Source organism: Sceloporus undulatus, chromosome 2, assembly GCF_019175285.1.
Source record: "Sceloporus undulatus isolate JIND9_A2432 ecotype Alabama chromosome 2, SceUnd_v1.1, whole genome shotgun sequence".
Taxonomy (NCBI): Eukaryota; Metazoa; Chordata; class Lepidosauria; order Squamata; family Phrynosomatidae; genus Sceloporus; species Sceloporus undulatus.
The window spans coordinates 127,559,082-127,580,440 of record NC_056523.1 but is presented as its reverse complement, the minus strand read 5'-3'; the positions used below and the strand labels follow the sequence as shown (position 1 = coordinate 127,580,440).

The 21,359-nt window shown below is 39.4% G+C and overlaps 1 protein-coding gene across 3 annotated transcripts in view; it reads left to right on the top strand.

Annotated features, from left to right (window-relative positions):
• SHISA6 (shisa family member 6) overlaps positions 1–21,359 on the top strand; it is a 432,254-nt gene that overhangs the window by 73,641 nt on the left and 337,254 nt on the right. For all 3 annotated transcript variants that reach the window (XM_042454344.1, XM_042454345.1, XM_042454343.1), the window contains one exon: positions 9,492–9,587. In XM_042454344.1, the coding sequence (XP_042310278.1) occupies positions 9,492–9,587 (96 nt within the window). The remainder of the gene's footprint in view (positions 1–9,491; positions 9,588–21,359) is intronic.

The window sequence follows — 21,359 nt, the reverse complement described above, 5'->3', positions numbered from 1 at the left end:
TCTCCCTCCTTGGAGGTCTTTAAGCAGAGGCTGGATGCCCATCTGTCGGAGATGCTTTGATTGAGATTTCCTGCATGGCAGGGGGTTGGACTGGATGGCCCTTGTGGTATCTTCCAATTCTATGATTCTATGATTTAAAGTACTCTTTAAAATACTCTGTTATAATAAAGCAGTTGTAATAAACATAGTTATAATAGCTATAATATAGTTACAATAAAATATAAAATAACTGTACATAGTCATATTAAAATAACTATGATGACTGCTCAGTGGGTTTTGAAGGACGGCCCTTTTTATCAAGAGAGGGGTTTGACAAACTGAAATAATGACTAGAAATCTAAACCCAAGGCTCAGGCATATTTGATATGTTTGTTGCTGCTACTATTAACTGCACTCAAGTCAACGTCGATTTATGGTTATCTTATGAATGAGAGACCTCTAAATCACCTTGTCACCAACAGCTCTGTTCAAGTCTTGCAGACCTAGGGTCCTTGCTTCCTTGATTGAGAATTTTGAGCATCAGTTTGCTTATATGGAAAATTAATGCAATGGTCTGTGCCCCTTTCTTGGGGATTGGAATGTATGTTGAATGTTTCCAATATGTGAGCCATTGTTTTCTTTTCCAGACTGGTTGACAGATTTTAGTTAGAACTAGAGTAGATTCTGTCTCTGTAGCTTGAAGCAGCTCTTGTTATGCCATGTGTTCCTGGTGATTTATTTCTCCTAAGTGCGCTGAGTACAGCTTTCTAAAGTTGTAGGTTTATCTTCAAATGGTTCTTCCTTGCATAAATCTGACATCCTTTCATCTCTTTTATATAGTTCTTCCATGTATTGTTTACATGTTCTTTTTATTTCTTTTTGGTCATGTAATGTGTTCCCCTGTTGGTCGTAAAGCATCCCCATTTTTGGTTTAAATTTACCTATAATTTCTTCAATCTTGTGAAAGAGATAGCTTCTTCTCTTTTTTTTTGTTGTCGTCACCTTCTATTTTCTGCACTGACTCTTATAGTAATTTTCTTTGTCTTTGTGTACAAGTCATTGAACAGTTACATTCAGAGATCTGGCTGGCATCATAACTGCGCCGCAAAGAGAAGTGCCATTTTGGGGCTTCTTTTTGCAGCGTGGAGAAGCCACACGGTTTGTACGCTGGGGCTCCTCTGCGCTGCAAATGGCAGCGGCAACAGACCGCCCATTTTGGGTGGTCTGTAACGCGCCACTGTTTCTTTTACTTCTCATCTGCCCTTAAATACTTGAAGAGTTTCATCAGTCATCCATTGAAATTTCTCTTTCTTTTTGGCTACAGAAAGTGCCTTTTTGCATTTGTCCCTGACATTGTGCCAAAATACACTGCAGAAATAATCCAGTTTGACACCGCTTTAACTGATCAGGTGTCCAGGACAGCAGCCAATAGGAAACCAAAAACAACTGAGATAATGGCAAAGCAAAAAGAGCAACAAACACAGTGTCTGAAACAATTCAAGTCCTGAGTATCAGATGACAAGAAGTTAGAGCAAAAGAGTTCCAAAAGCAAAGTCCTTAGCCACTCTCCGAGAAGCAGAATCATCTATCCCAAAGTCCAAAGGTCTAATCCAGGAAGTCAGGCAACAAGAGAGTCCATGAACAAAGTGCTTTTGGCAGAGAAGTCAGTTAATCATTTGACAAAGGTTCTAGCATTCTTCCCAGGCTTTTATCTCCAGCTTTCACTGGTGCAGCTGTTCCCTAATTGCTTGGCATTTGTTATAAATTCTTTATGAGTGATGCTGAGCCTCTCTTTCAGATTTTTGCTGGCTGAAGGATCGCACAGAGCTAAGTCTGCCTCCTCCTTCTCCCCAGTGCCCAAGCTAGCAGGAACCTCTGCTGCACTGGTGCTGGATTCCTGCCTGTCCTCGCTGGCAGCAGTCTCTGTTGGTACAGGCACTGAGGGACCAGGGCCAGACTAAAGGCTGGGTTCCTCTGCTTCCTCCTCTGAATCTCCAGCTTTTTCACAGAACATGACACCTGGCTCAATGCTAGGGAATTCTGAGAACTGTGTTTTTCTGAGATATTTAGCCTCTGTCAGAGAGCTCTGGTGCCACAACAAACTACAATTCCCAGGATTCCCTAGTACTGGTACAGGGTAGTTAAAATGGTGTCAGACTAGATTATTTCTGCAGTGTAGATTGCACCATTGTCTCTGGCTTCAGTCCAGAGTTCTTCTGGCTCCCAGTCAGTTAATCCTGATAGTGGAAAGGCATTTTTACATTAATATTAAATTATTTAGGGATGTTCTTCAGGTTGTATTTCAGCACGATAGTTGATTTAGTGTTTTGTATCCTTACTAAATTTTGATATTAGCAGTTCATGGTCTGTGACATAGTTGGCTCCTGGTCTTGTTTTTTGCTGAGAGAACAGCGTTTCTCGATCTTCTGCTTCTAATTATGTTGTCAATTTGATTTCTATGTTGGCCATGGGGTGATTTCCATATATACCATTGCTTCTTTGGTGCTTGAAGAATATGCTTATGATGAAACTGTTGGCCTTGCAAAATTCAGCCAGTCACTTTCCTGTTTCGTTTATTGATCCTAGGCCAAATTTTCTTACACTCTTTGATCCCGCTTTGTTTCCTACTTTTGCATTCTAATCATCTATGATTAACAAGTCCAGTTTTAGTGTGTAATCAGTTTCCTCCTGGTGTCCAGCATAGACTCTTTCATTGTCTACTTTTTCTGCCTCTGTAGTTGAAGCATAAATTTGAGTTATGATTATATTGATGGGTTTTTCCCAAAATTGTATTAATATGATTCAAGCATACTTCACATTATATTTTCTGACTGATTTTGCTACATCTCTCCTCACTAATACTGTCTCCTAATTTTGTCTTAGGCTTTCATTTTCTGAGTAAAAGATTGTAATTATCAGACTCAAAATGTCCCATTCGTGTCTACTTTAGCTTGCCCACCCCAAGTACTGTAATGTTTATACATGTCATTTCTTGTTTTACTGTCTTCCCCTGATTCATGCTTCTATCATTCTGTGTTCCTATTATATGTGTTGTGCAAGTTCAGACTTTCCTTTTACCTCTGAACATTGGAGCATCCTTTTCTCTTGAGCCCAGTTGTGTCATTAGCCACAGCACTACTTGTAACTGTCTTCTGCTGTACTCCAGTAGCTGGTTGAGTGCCAACCAATTTGGGAGTTTCATCTTCTGGCACTATCATTTGTTTCATTTTGGGTTGTCTCATCTTAGTTTCTGGGGTAAAAGACATTCAAAACAGGTTTATTATGCCTCCTTCTGCACACATTCAGGGTATTACCACCCTTACAGTCACTAAGTTTTAAGGAGTAAATCTCCTTGTTCTTTGGAGGAGATCTCAGGATGGGTTCAGTATTGAATTCAGTCAGTTTAAGATGCAGGCAGGCAGGAACTGGTTCTTTTGGGAAACAGAGTTTACCAGAATCTGGAAGCACCTGACTTTCCATGCCTCCGACAACAAATATCAGATGGATAAGGAAAATACTAGCTGACTTGTAACCTTGAGGTGGAGCTCAGAAGAAGTTATTATACAGATGACACATTGTAGTATTTGACAAACTAAATCTAAATGTCACCAGGTCATTATTCCATCAGATTTCCTAGTATTCATGTGAATGATGAAGCCACAACAAAACTTGGGGGCAGAAGGTTTTTTAAACTTGAGAGAGACCTCCCTCCCCCAAATGCTCACAAATTTTACCTCTTCTGTTGTGGCTCTGTGTGTTCCCCCCCCCCAAAAAAAAACAAAACAAAAGGCATTTCAGGACATCTGCCTGCACGTATCCCTTCCTATCCCTGCAATCTGTGTTAATTTGCACTCTCCGAAGAGTAGCAAAGGCAAATCAGAAAGATGTTGAAGCTGACGGGAAATGTATACCCGCAGGAAAAGAAGCTACAGTGTCCAGCCCTCTCTAGGCAGCAGATCATTTTCCTCAAGCTGAGGTCATCCTTGGTAGTCAGCCTCGATAGCAATTTTTTTGCCTGTGAGCCCCTCTGCACTTGAAATGCCCTTCTGTTGCCCTGGGGAATTTCATTTTCCATAGTCTGTGAGTTGCAGCTGTTTCTCTAAGGTGGCTACATTTGATTGACAGTATAAATAGATGTTCCTTCCTCTTTCTTGGGGCATGCACAGAGCCCATACCTTCTTAGGACTGTTTTTTGCTAAATAGCTTGGCTCAAGATTCTGAAATCATCCAGATATTGGTGCGGGGAGAGTGGAGGTGCAGAAGAACCATCAGTTGAGCATGAATGCATAGGGGAATTCTCAGCTCACTTCTCTCCCTTCCCTGGTCTCTGATTCTGGAAGCCTGCCTGCCCAAGCCTTTTACACACACACACACACTGGAATTTGCCTGAAATTTAAGTACTCCAAGACCTCACTGTTTTATAACCTGTATTTAGGAATAACATTTCTGAAAGATGGATAACAGCAGTTTAGTTCAGCTCTAATAATTCCATTATTCCCGAGCTGGGAATATAATTGACATTTGTAACTACATTTGTTCCTTCTACAATTTACTTAGGGTGTGTGCTGGCAATGAAGTGCTTTGCTTTTCAGACGAATGCCCTGAAGAAGTTGGCTTTTGTTGCATGATGAGCAAAAGACTCATCCATTTGTGGGTTTGCCCAACCTCTGATGGGGAAACCTAACTTATTTCTCTGTGATTTAGCTCCATCTCTTGAACTGTAGCAGAAAAGATGTATAAGGCAAGCTCTTCCTTTCCTAGAGTGGGCAGGCCATCTTCCAGAACTTCCTGAATCTCTTCTTTTGCTTTTTGAACTAAAAGAGAGAAAAAGAGTATGGGGTTGATTTCAGGAGAACCAACCAGGGCAACTGGAACAGGCCTAGTTATAATTGATCAGACCAAAGAGAGGTAACTTCAGTCAAAATAATGCCACCCCCCCAGCAGGAAGATAAAGGGAACTGAGTAAGCACTCTTGGGCTGAAAAAGAAATCTGACAGTTTATTTAAAAACAGTAACACATAATTTCAGGGCAGCTTTGCATTCATCTGTTTAAAAATATCCACATACTGAGCCACTTGTCATTTTCTGTGGATCCAGAGTTTAGAAAAGTTCCTATGTTTGATAAGAACTCCCTGAAACCTCCAACATAGTCAGTGACCATGGAGACTGGCAGATTTTGACAGCTGTTGTCCCAAAAAGTAACTTTCCCATTTATACTTGATTTGGAGCTGGAGATTCTTTGGCTAGCAAAATATTCTGAATTACATCTCCCATAGTCTTTCAGCATTGGTTAGGTTGTCTGGGGCTGTCAGGAACTGGAATCCAACAACAACTGGAGAGCTTCAACCCTGCTGTAATTATATAAGGATGCTGCTACTTTACCATCCCAAAGAGTGTATGTGCTTTGATGTGCATGCAAGAGTGTATACTGTACATGTGTGCCTATGAGAGAATCAGAGAAAGGAAAGAGGAAACACATCTCTGTAACTATTTACTTGGGACTGCTACAGGATCCCATATCATTTTCACTGTTTCAAGTATGTTACCTAGAGAAACATAAATCACTTTCTTGGAAAACGGGATAATTCATTCATGGCAAAGATTTGTCTTTATTTGCCTCCCTTCTAGCCTGCCCATCTGTCCAGTGTGTACTGGTGTTCATCCATGTCATCATTCAGAGTTTTATACCAAACTTTAAAGGCAGTATCCAAGATTCTGAAACTATTTGGTTAAAGTGCAGACTGAAACCCAGAGCAGATTCACCATCCCACCAACAATGATGCCATCAGCTGTCAACATCTGTCTGTCTACCTACCTACCCATTTGTTTATTTCTTTTTGATGCTGTTGTTCATCAGCAAACTAGCAAGCAGAAATAAAGGTATGTGCACCTTTGAGCTTCACTGTTATTTCCATGCAAGGCAAACCCATTCCTACCCACAAACAAGACCAGTGCAATCGGACTTGACTCTCAAGATTTGAATCACCTATGTGAGTCATTTGCACCTATATATGGTTCCAACTCTACCTGCCACTTCTCTTTTCATCACACAAAATCAGAAATAAATAATGACTCACAATTAAATTACTTTATGAAGACAGCAAGGGATAAAATGTGTTGCTAAAGTATGTGGGGATGGCAAGTGTGTCCTGTATACGTAAGATAAACAAGAATGTAGCTTATTTATTATGTTATGCTAAAATTCCCATAACACTAGTTCTCAAGACATTATACACCAGTTTAAAATACAGTAGCAGAACAATTTAACTCATAATAAATCTTTCTAGCACACGATAAAGCATAGGCATAAGTATAACTCTAGCACAGGGTAAAAAGTATAAATAAGATGTATATATCAAACCTACACAATAAAATACAATGAAAAATACAAGGCTGAAACATACAGTTATCCTCTGAAATTAAAGTCACAATTAGTGTCCATTGTGTGCAGCTAGAACTTGTGATTCAGGTCAATTCCTCCTGTGTTCATCATTCATCACAGCGTATTCCCCATAGTCTAGTGTTTTTCTTTTTGTTGCAAATGTTACAAATATCTGATTCTGGAGAGAACCTCATCAGCAGATAGACCATGGACTACATGCTGATGGAAGAAAGAAACTGGGGTACAATTCTGCTATCTTTCCTACATTTTAAGGGCTGATTGCTTTTCTTGAGAGTCTACCTTTCTCTACTGTAGTCCATCCTTTGTCTTACTAATAGTGTAGAGATTGACTGCCAAGAAAATCATTATTCCTGGCATGTGGCTTGTGCCTTGTTCTACGACTTTGTTGCCCACCACTCTTTTTCAAAGATGTGTTCATGTATCAAGAGGAAATTATAGCCACAGAGTAGGCAAAAATATAGGAAAATCACTAGAGCGTCTTCTCCTGTGCCAGTCAACAAAAACTTTTGGGTATGATTTCTGTTAAGCAGCTTATGGAAAATTATAATTTGTAGTGCTTCTTTCCTTTAATTTTCAAGGGAAAAATGGTTGGTGGGAAGGAAATTTATTATTATTTATTATTATTAACCTTTATTTATAAAGCGCTGTAAATTTACACAGCGCTGTACAGACAATCTTTTTAATTGGACGGTTCCCTGCCCTCAGGCTTACAATCTAAAAAGACACGACACAAAAGAAGAAGGGAGTGGTGGTGGGGAAGGGGCCTTTCTAGTAGGATAATACATATAAAATACATAGCAATACAGGAAATGATTCAATAAAACAGACAACAAAGGAACATCAAATAGCAAGTGACAGTTAAGCAATGCCTGGGAATGCTTCTCTGAACAGGATGGTCTTCAGCTCCGCTTTGAAGCTGGTTAAAGAAGTGATGGCTCTTGCTCACGGGGGAAGAAGGTTCCAGGAGTGAGGGGCAGCGAGTGAAAAGGGGCGAATCTGAGATGGGGCAGAGGAAATCCTGGGCTGGGACAGCAGACCTTGACTACCAGAACGGAGGGCCCTAGTGGGAAAGTGAGGAGAAATAAGGTCTGATAAGTGAGGGGCCAGCCCATGGAGGGCTTTCAACGTTGACAGCAGGAGCTTATACTGAATGCGGAAAGGGAGGGGGAGCCAGTTCTGTGTGTCCTTTACTTTCATTTCCACATTGAGGGATAGTTTAGGGAGGGAAAAACACAGGATAAATCACAGTATTAGGATCAATTTGATTTAGGAGCGTACTGGAACATTAATCATTTACTCCCATCCCCAATATTGTGGCTCACTTACCTTGGTATCAAAAATGTTTCATTTTAGAGGGTGGCATCCAGAATACATGTCAACATGTGAAAGTCTCTGAACCATATTTGGTCCTGTAAAGGGTGTCATTTCTCTCATTTCTCATCCAAAGATAACATAAGGCTACAGAGAGCCCCACAGCTATAGTAACAGGTGAGGCTCCTGGAGGATGGAGATAAGACCTTGGCTCATATTTTTCCCATCCCCATTCTGATAAAGACACTTTGTTGTGCACTGGAGTTCTAGATCCTTTATCCTGTTCCTATTCTAAAAAATATGACTGCTGAGGATAGGAAACTTACATATTGCAAGTGGAGCATAGGATTCTTAGGCATAAGGATTCGGCATGAGGATTGCCCACAAAGTGTCATCAGTGTAACTGCTAGACTCTAGCAGACTCTTCTCCCTAAAAATGTATTCTTTGTTATTGCCATAGCTTGCTTGCTAAACATGCTTAGAGCCAACAGTTGGGTAGGTGTGGTACAAAACAGAAGAGGAGGAATAGAGTTAATTGTCTGCTTTAGGCACACAAGGAACTGCCCGTTACACTACTGAGACATCTAGTTAAGTAAAGAGATGGGCAGTGGCTCTCTAGGGTTTCAGACAGGGGACTTCCTTACTTCTACCTGGCAAAGCATGTCCTCCACCACTGAGCTATGGGCCTTCCCCAGAGACAAGTCTGTGGAAGACTGTGATCTCACCTCACTGTATATGATTTTGGATGCTAAGCAGGGTCAAGCCCATTTATTACTTGAACAGGGCCCAATCAGGAAATACTCAAGATTTCTCCTGGTAGGGGGAGCTCAGGAAGAAGGGTGCCTGATATCATGAAGAGCTGGCGCCTGTCCTATTCTATAGGTGCTGGTTTCTACTACAGTTGGAGAGCTTTTTGACCAAACAACCCCTGAGGGGATAAGAGAAGAGAGCCTGGGTCAGTCCAAAGAGGTTCACAGGAACATCAGCATCTGAAAGTGCAGGCAAACAGAGCTATAAATGAGTAGGCAAGAGGCAGGTAAGTAGGAAATGGCCTACGAGGTCATAATACAGAGAAGAGAACCGGTGAATGTGAAGTCCAAGAAGCATGTGGAAAGTCAGGAAAAACAGATGTTGAATACAGCCACTTGATGTCTCAAGAGCATGCATGAATATACTGCTTTCTGGGGGGGGGGGGGGTGTAGCCATCACTGATTAAAATAGATTCTGCTGAGTCAAGCCCTGGTGGATTCTTGAGCTTCTTCACAGGTGACTTAATTGAGCATTATCTTCCCCAGGAGCTTGGGAGCCTCTCTTCCTTAAAGTCTGTACCAACTTCTTTTTGTCAGGGAGGAGACGGGTGACTTCTCTAGTCCTCTGGGAAGGCCAAGCCTCAGCCTTTGCCTTCAGTGGACCTAAAGGAAGGCAGACAGCTGGAGATTCCAGTTCAGGGTCTGATTCCTTCTGTTAGGGACTGTTATCCTTACTTGCCTCCTCTGTTGTTGTTAATTTAAGGCACAACACAGACATTCAGAGTGGTCAATACTGTGCTAGATAGCCCAATATAAAATCACTATGCTCCTATGAAAAAGCCAAGATCTGGGAAAGTGGCTTGAGATTCATAGAAATGTGATTGGGATGGGATAGGATAGGATAATCCATTTCCATTCCACCCACAGTGTACCTCATTAACTCTTTTAGACATTTTTATTAAGGGATGAAATTATAGATATTGTTGAACTGGCAGAAGATTAGTTGAATTGCACAAGGTAATATGCTGTTTCTCATTTTTCCTTGGCAGGTCACTATGGAAAGGATATTTATCGAAGTGGAGGTCCGGATTTCCATAATTTCATCTCCTCTGGGTTTGTCACGTTAGGAAGAGGACACAGCAAGGGTACAGTGGAAACCATTTTTTGCTAAATAGAAAAGATGTGTTTGAGTACAATCTTTCACTTGGAAGCTTGGTTACATGTGACGCCAGATAACAGTATTGGTGAGGAACATCATAGGTTTATGCTGGAACCTACGAGTCAAATAAAGTGCCATTGTTGACCTCTTAAATACTGCAGAGCGGGTGGGAAGGAATAAGCATTTTAAGCTTTGAAACATATGGAAGCTTCAGTTACTGTTTGCAGTCTATTGCCCTATGTTTTCCTGGGTGTGTGGGTGCAAACTAGTATCTTTGCTGCCATTTGCTAGGAGACGAGAACATGGTGTGATGCCACCAAGGAATGAAAGGGTGTCACCATTCCAAAAGAGGGATGCTGCTATGGGGCCATAGTGCTTCCCACTTATATTGTATGGATGTACCATGTAAACATAATGCTTATATCAGATGCAGCTCATGTTTTGGAACAGATGTCAGTGAATATAGGCAAATCTAACAGGAACATCTCCTACACAAACCCAGCTGAAAAAATACAGAGGAAGGCAAAACATTCACATGCTCCAGTGATATTACCCAGGTACATGTTTTGTTGCTTGTTGTTTTTTTTCTCCAAACTAACCCAAAGGCATTTCAAAGCCAGTTTATAGCTAAGGATGGATGGGCTGTCCCTCTTCTTTCTGTACAGCTCCAAATGGAGTGACTTGGTGTTGGGCTAGCTAGGAATATCATTGGTAAAGCTAGTGGCCTTGAGAACTTTGTTTTGTTTTGCTTTACTCTGCTTTCCCTGGAACAAGTTGCTTGGCTGTCATGCATGAGCCTTTTAAAGATATTTGCTTTTGGAGTACCTTTTGTTGGTCCCTTGCTCTTTGCTTGTGGCATGTTAACGTCTGGATTCTAAGTTGATCTGTAGTGTGCCAGTGAGTTTGTTGATTGCCACACAACAGAGCACTGGTTTAGATGACCATTTGACATCCTCCAGCTTTCCATTTCTATAATTTTGGTGGGATTTCTGCAAGAAATGTTCCTTTTAGATTATGCCATAAGATTATTTTTGTATTACCGTATTCACTACCGAAGTTGCATTTGCATATTCAGTATAACAGGAGTGCACTATATATAGCTATATCCCCCCTCAATATTTTAAGAATTTTATAAAGTGCTTTCCTTAAGGTTCATATATTTTTGTGTGTCTTCCTAATCTGTGAGAAATATAAAAATACGTATATGCACATATATAGATAGATATAGGTATAAATATATAATATTGTACAAATATGAAAACATGTCAGTATCCATATTTTGCACTGTGTTTGTTCTATGTAACATAATCTGTATGCAGTACAATGCTGAGTGTGCTGATGTGGAGATGTGAAATAGCGAATTATACATACCATACTATCTTGGAATCATGGTGATAATCACAGGTGACATTCAGGAGTTTTTTTGGCACCAGAACCTGGATGAATTTTCTTTTAAGCACCCTGTTGTCTACTTGGGTGGATTTCTAATACAATATTGTGTGAATTTTTATTTTTAAATTACTTGTGCACATTCCGTTGCCTTTGGACTGTTGGAGAGTGAGTCAACCTGAAAAACTTGAGGGGAGAAAAGGATGGGCATTTTCTGTGCTGGACCACTTACTGGTTCTAAGATGCTGCATCCAGTCTAGCTGACCATCAAGTCTTTTCCAGTATCCACCTCACTCTGTGGTACATTTTCACATTGAGGGTGGTCTGTTCTGCAGGGCAGATGCAAACCACAGCGATAATCCCATTGTTTCCTGCTGATTCACTGTGAGACTGTTGTACATTTATATTACAGATGTATATGGACAAACTATTTCTATAGACACAATGTACTGTATGTGGAGACATATTGTTTCATCTATTCATCCCTGTTGTTTGTTGTTGTTGTTGCTGCTGCTGCTGCTGTTGTTCCCATGGATGCTCACCATTCACACGTTGTAAAAAAAGAAAAGAAAAAGAAATAAGAGAGAGCACCTTTCTGACATTCTTTACTGTTTAACCAAATGGAAGAAACTTTTCTTTACTAGTGTCATCCAAAGCTGTGTGAGTTCTGTGGAGCTGTCACAGAAGAACTAATATATGTGTGTATTGTCTGTGTTTTGTGTGTTCAAATAAAGTTTACTGAGGTGGAGGCAGAGCACATAGGACCGTGCTCTCCTGTGGGGAATGGTGGTACACAAAAGGAAGCAAAAATTGTCACAAATGTATGGACAAAGAACCAAACCTCAGAAGAAGGCCGTTGTATGAACCTCCTCTGAGCCTATTTTTTCCCCCCAAGGTTTTCACTGAAACTTCAACAAAGGTGGGGAAGGGAGCTCAAGCAGAGCTGGAAAGCACAGAACTGTGCAATCCACAAATCAATGGGGTTCCCTGAGGGCAGGGAACCGTCCAATTAAAAAGATTGTATGTACAGCGCTGTGTAAATTTACAGTGCTTTATAAATAAAGGTTAATAATAATAAAGAAGCTTCTAGAGACCTATCTTCTTACCTGTCCCAGGCATTCTAGTTTGTTTCCAAGAGACTTGAAGTATACTATGTTAGTCCTTATGCACCTGAAAAAGTAAGGGTAATCCCTTTGCTTACAATTGTAGGTATGATTGACAGGATAGAAAGGTGGGGGGAAGAATATGCAGGGGGAAAATAAATCAGTGATAGCAGCTGTGGGCAAGACAGGAAAGTGTTGAGTGAGCTTTTTTGCTATCTGGCTTCATTCAGTGTTGCCAACTCTCACTGTTTAATTAGAGGCCTTTCTAGAATTCATTTGCTTTCCCTGGAATGGTGAATCTTTTCTCTAATAATGTAATTAATTACAGCACTGGTTGTCAAACATTTAGATCTTCCTTGGCCAATGAAAAAAGCTTGGGGGAAAAATCACCCACAGACACCCCAACAACACCGTTTGAATTAAATTTTAAACTCCTCCCCATTTCTAAATTATTTCATTTGAAACTTATCCCATTTATTTCAGTAATTCTCTTTTCCAAATAAGAGACATAACAGTCTAACCAAATGATGCCTTCTTTATTATTTTGGAAGCCAGGTTTATCTATGTTTGAGCTGTGAGACTTGGCAAAGTCGCTTGCATAGTTGTGTCTAGTGTGGCAGCTTTATGTTCTGTGCCTTATTGGTTTGGCCTTTGTAACTTAGTTTGAGCTGTTTCAATGTTTATGGGTAAACAGCTCTGCTTGTGCAGTCTTCATAAAGACAACCTCACCGGATACCTTCCAAAGAGAATGCTGAACTACTTGAGTAACTTTGGACTGATTCTTGGTTTAAAACAAATATGATTTTTTTTAAAAAAATGCCTTTTGCAAGTAAAGATGCACTGGTCGGTTTGAGAAATGTGCATCCCAGCCCACTAGTTAATGCTTCTGTTTGCATGTTTACATATGATTATGCATATGGAAGTGTTGTCTTGCTTATCTGACCCCACTGCTTTAGATGCTTTAATTGCAGCCATGCCTCTTGAGATTGTATTTTAATTGTTTATTGGCTATGAATTTTTTCAGTGCAACTTATAGACAAAGGTTTTTCTCTCCCAGAAAAAAACTGAAGCTTTTGGAGATAAGCTACCATCGTTGCTGTAGCTTGATAGAACTCCCTCTGGAAAAGTTCAGTTTTGTAGTGCGTTATCTCAGGTGGCTTCCACTTATCATTAATTTATTGTTTAGCACTGTGTTAATTGGGCTTAAATGTCTGATTCTGTGTGTAGTTTTGTTTGCTTGTTTTTTATTTCATTTGCAGAAGGATACACATGTGCTTTCCACACAAGTTGATTTCTGTGATATATTTGTGCTCTAAGGGCTGAGTAGCAGTCCAATAGGGAGATCCTTCAAAAGAATGGAAACATGTGTACATGACATGTGAAATACCACAAATGCCAAACAGATAAATTGAGCATTTTGACATTCCACAACTTTCTGAGCTCGGGTGATGTACCTCTGTGGTATGAGACTTTGCTAGATGAGTCATCTCAGCCTGACATTTCAGTCTATAAAATTCTTCCAAAATATATTTGCCAAATCATGGGATCAGTTGGAGAGCATTCAAACCATAGACATACTGGTGATGCAGAATCTCCCTGCATCATGCTCTTCCTTTCAGAAGTTGAATACTGAAACTAATCACATAACAAAAACATGCCATGCACAATGTTTCATTGCTTTATTTAATTTGCTTGCACCACTTCCATTCCCTGGAGAATGTACAGTACAAAGTAATATCCATTTAAGGTTTACATAGTAGAGATGATCTTCCCAGACGTTTATCATTCATGTATGGAGGAAAAAGAGGCACACTGTAAGCTGTTAACTCATGTGGCAATTGTCTGTGCAGTTATATGACCCATTTTCTCAGTTTACAACCAAAACACTTTTATTTCTAACTGTCAGATCAGGCTCAGACACAAGCAGCAAAATGTGGTTTCCTGCTACATGAACAAATTTGCTCGAGCCTTCAGCTTACCTAGTCCCTCTCTCGATTCTCCTTTTGCACAAATGACAGGAAAAAATTAAAGATTTCCACTTCTGCTTTTACCCCAACCATAGTTCCAAATCATTTCCAGACTTTGGTAACCATGGTTTGTTTAAACTATGATTTCTAAATAAGCCAGGATCTGAAACCCCTGGATCAACTTCAGCTTTTTTCTCAGTTACCTATAGTATGAGTAAATCAAAGTTCTTCATGTTCATGTGCCAGAGGAAACCATACTTAGACTAAATCCAAAGCCACTCCATTTAAATCTTCATATGGTGTGTTAAAGAGGGAAGGAAGGAAAGTGTACAAGCCTAAGGACTTATAGGCTTCTCCAAGTAGCAATTCTCTTTTATCTTTAAACTAGACCTCCACATTTGCCAATTATGAAATGAATGAACAAAAATTTGACATTATAATTTATTCAAGATAAATCAGTATTTTGATGCAGATTGAAATAAAATCCATTGACAACCCTATTTAAATATTCTATGCTCTTTTTCAAAATGAATTATAGGCAGCAATGGATAATGCTGGAGCTGTGGCATTTTTATTAATAGTAAGAAACTTTTTTCTTGATTTTTCTTCTTTTAAAACCAAAGCAGCTTGATTATCTTACTTTGAGTATGTGGAACTGCAATTGCAACTCCACAATTTGTAATATACTGAGCTAAACACAGACCACTAGCATACACTGATGGACAATTTATCAAAACCTGATGAAATGTGTTACCTCTTTGGAGGGCCATGTTTATCTTAGTAGGCCCCCAAATATGTAGGCCTGAGCTCTTTCTAGCACAAAGTGGTTTGAAATGTTTAAAATTTAGTGCCTGAGAGTGTTCCTTCTCCTTTGCACTGTATTCCATTTTCCAAAACATTGGTGAAGCAGCTGTGCAAATGGTCTGTAATCTAAGCCACTGACCAGTCACTCCTTGCAGAGTTTATATTATGTAGACAAAAAATATTACAAAGCAAAATACTTCCTCAGAGCTAGCATAGCAGATCAATGAAGGCAGGAATTGCTCAGTGTTGCATTTCTTTGCTCCTTGACATTTACATTGTCTTCTTAACCTTGTTCTTTCACTTTGCAGAATGGAACATCCTTTGTTTGCTCCCCCCCAAAAAAAAATTAGGTTTCTTATTTCTTGAAGTATGAGATAAGATGACGCAGTTGCAAAATGTATAGTGAAGGTGATTTTCTACAAATGCATAATACAAAATGAGACATATTCTGCACTGGAATGTGCCTTTCTTGAAAACTCTCCCTCACCTCTCCTTGTGTCTGTTGCTGCCTTTTCCACCTTTTATTTTGTTCTCTCCTAGTTGATAGTTCCCGTATAGGTTTAGCCCTTCTGATAACACATCTCTTTTCTTCTCCTACCATTACCTGTGGGAGGCAGTTCTGTGTAAAATTTCCTTCACAGGATGGTAATATACTGGACCACACATAAATATATTCTGGAAACACCCCCACTCATGTCTCAGGATGGTTTTATAGATCTTGGTGCACTAAAAATCACCTCAAAAGAGTTACAAACATTACTTCCACAATATCAGGGCTTGAATTAAATGTTATGCCCACGTGGTTTCATAGTTTCTTAAGAAGCATATTTTGTAAAATGAGTTACATATATTTCAATCATGTGTTTTGGAGGGGGATATCAACACTCTAAACAAATGTAGTAAAATCAAGTACTGAATTATTCTTGTTAACATCTCCTGTGCTGCATGCAGTTCGTTTCAATAGCAAAAGGAACAAACAATTCTCATATGTATGAAAACTGTCATTATATATAAAGTCAGTAACTTTCAGCAGTTTAATCCAATGAACTCTAAATGAAGGAGCCCCTTCCTGCTAAAACAATCTGGTGTTTGCAGCAACCCAATTAAGTGCTGGCGGATACCCATCATCTATACACCAATATTATAAGAAAGAAAACATGGAGAAGAGGAGGGACATGGAGCAAGAGGAAGAGGCTTCCCAAATACAGAATATTTTTATGAGTATTTTGTAATGAATTTGTATTTTTATTGTATGTTTCCAAACTTTGTGTGTTAGAGAAGCTGCTGCTGCTGCTGCTGAAGTCAAAGCAAAGCAGAGAATAGGCACACACAATATGGGAAATGAAGGCAGGTTCGTGGGGGGAAAATAAGATAAAAGTATACAATTCACCACTGTCATGGACTGTACATTTAGTGCACTTTGTACCAAGAAAACAAAAGGGAGCATACATGATAAAGTATGGGCGAAGATCTTCATTGCACTTTGCATTTAATTTTGAAATGTTTGTGTGTTTTCCTACTTAATTTGTCTCTAATACACCTATCCTATTATTTGCAACAGAATGTGGTTAATTTGGTGAATTATTCCATAGAGTCCCTGATAAAATTCCAAAATACAGATTTGGGTGAGAGCTTCTCTTTTTTTAAGCAAAATCCTTGAAGCCGCAGACTTTCCCACTTACTAGCTTGTTTTCTCTCTTTTTGTTATGTAACCTCTCTCTGAGTGCTGTCCATGGTCCTGGTTCCTCCTTCATGTAATCTTAAAATAATGCAAAGTTTTGTCTCTGCAGATTCTCTTTCAGAATCATTGCTGACTCCTTTTCTGTTGCATACCTGAAAGAAAATAAACCAACTAAAAACACTGTGTAGTTATGCATCTATATAAATATGTGTGTCTCTGTGCATGCTCCCCTTTACTACTGAGGCTCAGATTACTGAAACACAGGACGAACTGTCTCTGCTCCATACCTTCAAGGGATATAATTGGGACTCTCCCAGTGTGCCACTTCATTGGATGCCCCTGTTCCCTAAAATGAGTTTGGTTCATTAAACAGTTAATATATTCTCTGTCAGATATGATTAAGGAAAGTTGGATGGAGCATAGTTTTACTGCAGCAGCTACAGCTCACCATGAATAATCAGTGCAAAAACTGAGGCTGTGACATCTAAGGCTTCTGTTGTGTTACCACTTGTTAGAAATATCACATTGGCATGAGGTAATCAAACTGGAGTCTGCATCCCAATTCATCAGTTTATTATCACATTGGATAATATCTATTCACTTTGATTTCATTGTGTACAATGTTTTCTGATTATCAGTGTATGCTAATCCAGATTCTGCAGTAGTTACAGATAACCAGGATAAGATAGGGTGTGTCATCACAGAATTATTTTTTCATAAATGTGGGGAAAATAAATTTGGTAAGTGCAATTTTAAAGAAGAAAGTCTTCCTCTAGCTGCATGGTGTGTAGGTGGGAAATAAAAGGTCCAAGTGCATTCTGTACACTAATGGTGAAAATAGCTCATAAGTGGGGGGGGACATGTTAAATTAAGCCCCTTTTGTTCTTCCTGTTACAAACTTGCATCTTTTTTTCTGATGTCTTATCACAGGTATAACTGACATTGTAAAGCTGAAAAGGTAATATGACAGCTTCATTTTCTGCCTTTGTAGAGAACAACACACTCTGAACTTAAATTTTGTTTTTTATCTTTTTTATTTTTGGAAATGATGGAGAGTGCCAATAATGAATCTCTATCAGCTTTAGCATTTGGTTCAGTGGGCAATGAATGGTAGTTGCCAGTAAGAGAAGGAAACAGAATCAGACATTAGCAAATAGAAAGGAAATTGCAACCGAGAATACTTCATGTATTTGGATAACAGGTGCCTTGCCACTGGGTTTGGGGCTTAGGGAGCCACTGGAGCACACACACACATATATATATATATATATATATATATATATATATATAGAGAGAGAGAGAGAGAGAGAGAGAGACATGATGTAAAACATGGGAAACAGGTTGAGAGTATTTGGGTAGAAATTAAAAGGGAGTGAAACAACAACCCACATCCATCATTGGGGGCAGGGGTGTACTGAGGAATCCCAAGCCAAATGAAGACCTTCTTCCCTCAAAGAAATGACCAAATATTGAAAAAGGAAAAATGTGGTGGTAATGGCATCACCCCACCTAATATTTGTTGGAAGTCAAGCTCTGCCAAGAATGTAAGACCCAACAAATTTCTTACTTGCCTTGCTGTTAATTTCATTGTCCAGATGGTGGGAGAGAGATTGACTATTTTGAACTTGATCCTAACCAGCAGGGAAGAATTGATCAATAGAGTGGAAGTGACGGTTCTTAGATGGGAGTGACCACATCCTCCTGGGATATTTGTATAGAGGAAGTTGGAAGTCAAATGTACCCATATGCACAGACTGGAATTTAAGACAACTGATTTCAGTAAATGTAGGGAAATACTGGATCAAATTCATTGGTCAGAAATGCTCAAATGGAAAGGAGCTAATGACAGATGAGAGGTTTTTTTAAAGTGAGATATTGAAGGCACAGTTACAAACAACTGAGATAAGATAGAAAAATGGGAGATGTTCAAAGAAGCCAGGTTAGATGTAGAGATAAAGTCAGGGCAATTAAAGCTCAGAATGAGTTCAACCTGGCTCAAGAGGTTAACATTAATTAAACAGTGTCAGGTTTTGTTTTGTTTATAATGGCAAGTGTGGAGAAGATCATAAAAAGCTAACAAGAAACAAAGAGAAGGTGGAACTGCTCAATGCCTCTTTGCCTCAGCCATCTCTCAAAACAAAAACAGAGCTCTTCTTGGTGTAGATAATATGAATGCTGCAGTAAGAGGAATTCAGGCCAGAACAAGTAAAAAGGTAATACAGGAACAACTAGATACTCTAAATAAATTCACATCTCCAAGGCTGTACACACTGCATATAAGGGGACTAAAAGAACTTGTAGATGTAGTCTCAGAGCAACTGTTGATAATCTTTGAGAATTCTTGGAGAATAGCAGAGGTCTCAGGAGACTGGAGGAAGGAAAATGTTGTCCCTATTTTCAAAAGGGGAGGGGGAGAAGGATCAAAGTAACTGCTGACCAATCAGCTTGATGTCAGTACCAGAGAGGTTTGCAGAATGTATCAATAAAGAGGCAGTTTGTGAGCATTTAGGAAGGAATGCTGTGATTAATTTAATCCAGCACGGGTTTCTGAAAAACAGGGCATGCTAAACTAATCTTACCTCTTTTTCTGCTAGAGTTAAAAGCTTGGTAGATGAAATGGATAATGTGGATGTAGTATATCTTGATTGGAGTTAGCCTTTTGACAAGCTTACCCATGATATTCTTGCAGACAAACTAGTGAAATGTGGTTTAGACAATGATACTGTTGGGTGGACGTGTAACTGGTTGGTGGACTAAACCCCAAAAATGTCCATCAATGGTTCTTCTTTATCCTGAAGTTAAGAGACTTGTGGGATGTATCATAGCTCTGCCCTGGGCCCAGCATTATTCAACATCTTTATAAATGACTTGGATGATGAAATAGAGGGGTTGCTTATCAAATCTGCAGATGACTCCAAATTAGGTGAAATGGCTAATACCACACAGTTGAGAATCGGAATGCTACAACTTTTTCCACATAGCTAGTCTCAAAGATGATACAGCATCCCTCTGCATACTAATATTCCAGACTGTCATGGATTCTACTCCATTGTTGAATGCAGTGAGACTCACAAGTAAGCATTTATGTCTTTTCTTGAAGAAAAGATAAACTAAAAATAGTACAGTGTATGACTGACTTGCATAAAGTTATGACTGGAGTTTGTGGAAAGTGAATATTAGAACATTCTTCACCCATTCACATAATATTAAGACTACAGAGGAGGCAATATAGATAACCCACAATATCTAGAATCCAGCATAGTCTTCCATATTCCCCTGAACCTTCTCATGTATCCTCCAGAAGCCCCCACACACACACACACACACTTCATAGATTCAGGGTGGCAGATGAAGAAGGAATGTGTTCCACCAGTGGTGTCTGTTACACTGAAATAAAGACAAAGTTGTGCTGGTTGCAAGGGTTTTGTTGTTGTTTTGTGCTCAGAAAACAGTCCTCTTCTTGTTTATATATGTTCAAAAATGAAAGAAGATGGTTCTGTTTGAGTCCTGTGAAATTAAACATCTGCACTGCATTATGGCCCCTGCAATTAAAACAAGCAAGAAAATATGATTTTGCATATAACACACAGATGTAAATGAACATATCTGTAACTGGCACAGATTGGAATTAGAAGCAGAAGGAACTGGAACATTCAATGAATCAGATATAAAAGAGCTAGTGAGTCTCAGGAGATTTAATACCTCAAATTAACCTATTCAGAGACATAGCCGTGTTAGTTTGCAATATCAGTATGCAAAGGGATCTTGTAGCACGTTTGAGACTTAACTGTGGGAAAGAAGTTGTAGCATAAAATTTCAGACTTACCAAGTGTATGAAAGCTTATGCGGCAACTTCTTTCACACAGTCTCAAAGATGCTACAATATCCCTTTGCATACTAATATTTGGGGGGGGGAAGCAGGATAGAAATAAATATAATAATATTATAATAATTTGCACATGCAAATAAACCCATAATCCAGGGTAATTTGGGGTAGAAAATTTTCTTTTGTAGACCTTAACATCCGGTCTCTGTTTTACATCTGACACATGGACATATGAGTATCCCTATGAAACAGCATGTTGTAGTGGTTTGTCCATGGAAACCCACTGGATGATCTTGAGCAAGTCACACTCTCTCTCAGTCTCAGGGAAGGCAATGTCAAATCCATACAGCAACAACAAAGACCATTCATCTATGTACATGTGTTTCTATGTATCTTAAAATTGGCTTTTGACTTGCCTTGAATTTCATAGGCAATTCCTTGCCTTGAATTTCATAGGCGAGGAATTTCTTATGCAAGGAATGCTCTGAGAGGTTTTTCCATTGCCTCCATCTGAAACTTAATCTGTTATTTTATTGTTGTTGTTGTGATTACCATATATACTCATATATAAGTCGAGAAATTTAGGTTAAAAACTTGACCCCCAAAACCTAGGTCAACTTATGCATGCATCAACATGATACATCCGTGCTTTTTCCCAGTTGGGCTGCCTCCACAGGGACAGCCCAGCTGGGAAGAGGCTGGGAAGCATGATCCATTGCCCCCGAAGCCTGTCTCCAATTGAACTGCCTCTGTGGGGACAGCCCAAGTGGGGAGAAGTTGGTAAGGATGATCTATCACCCCTGTAGTCTCTCTCCAACTAACCCTCAACTTATCCACGGGCCATATAAAAATCTACACTTTTGGCCCCAAAAGATGAGCTCGACTTATACACAAGGTCAATTTATAGTAGCGTATATACAATATATTTATTTATATCCTGTCTTTTTCCCAGTCTGGAATTAAAGGTGGCTTACAAAAGGCAAAACAG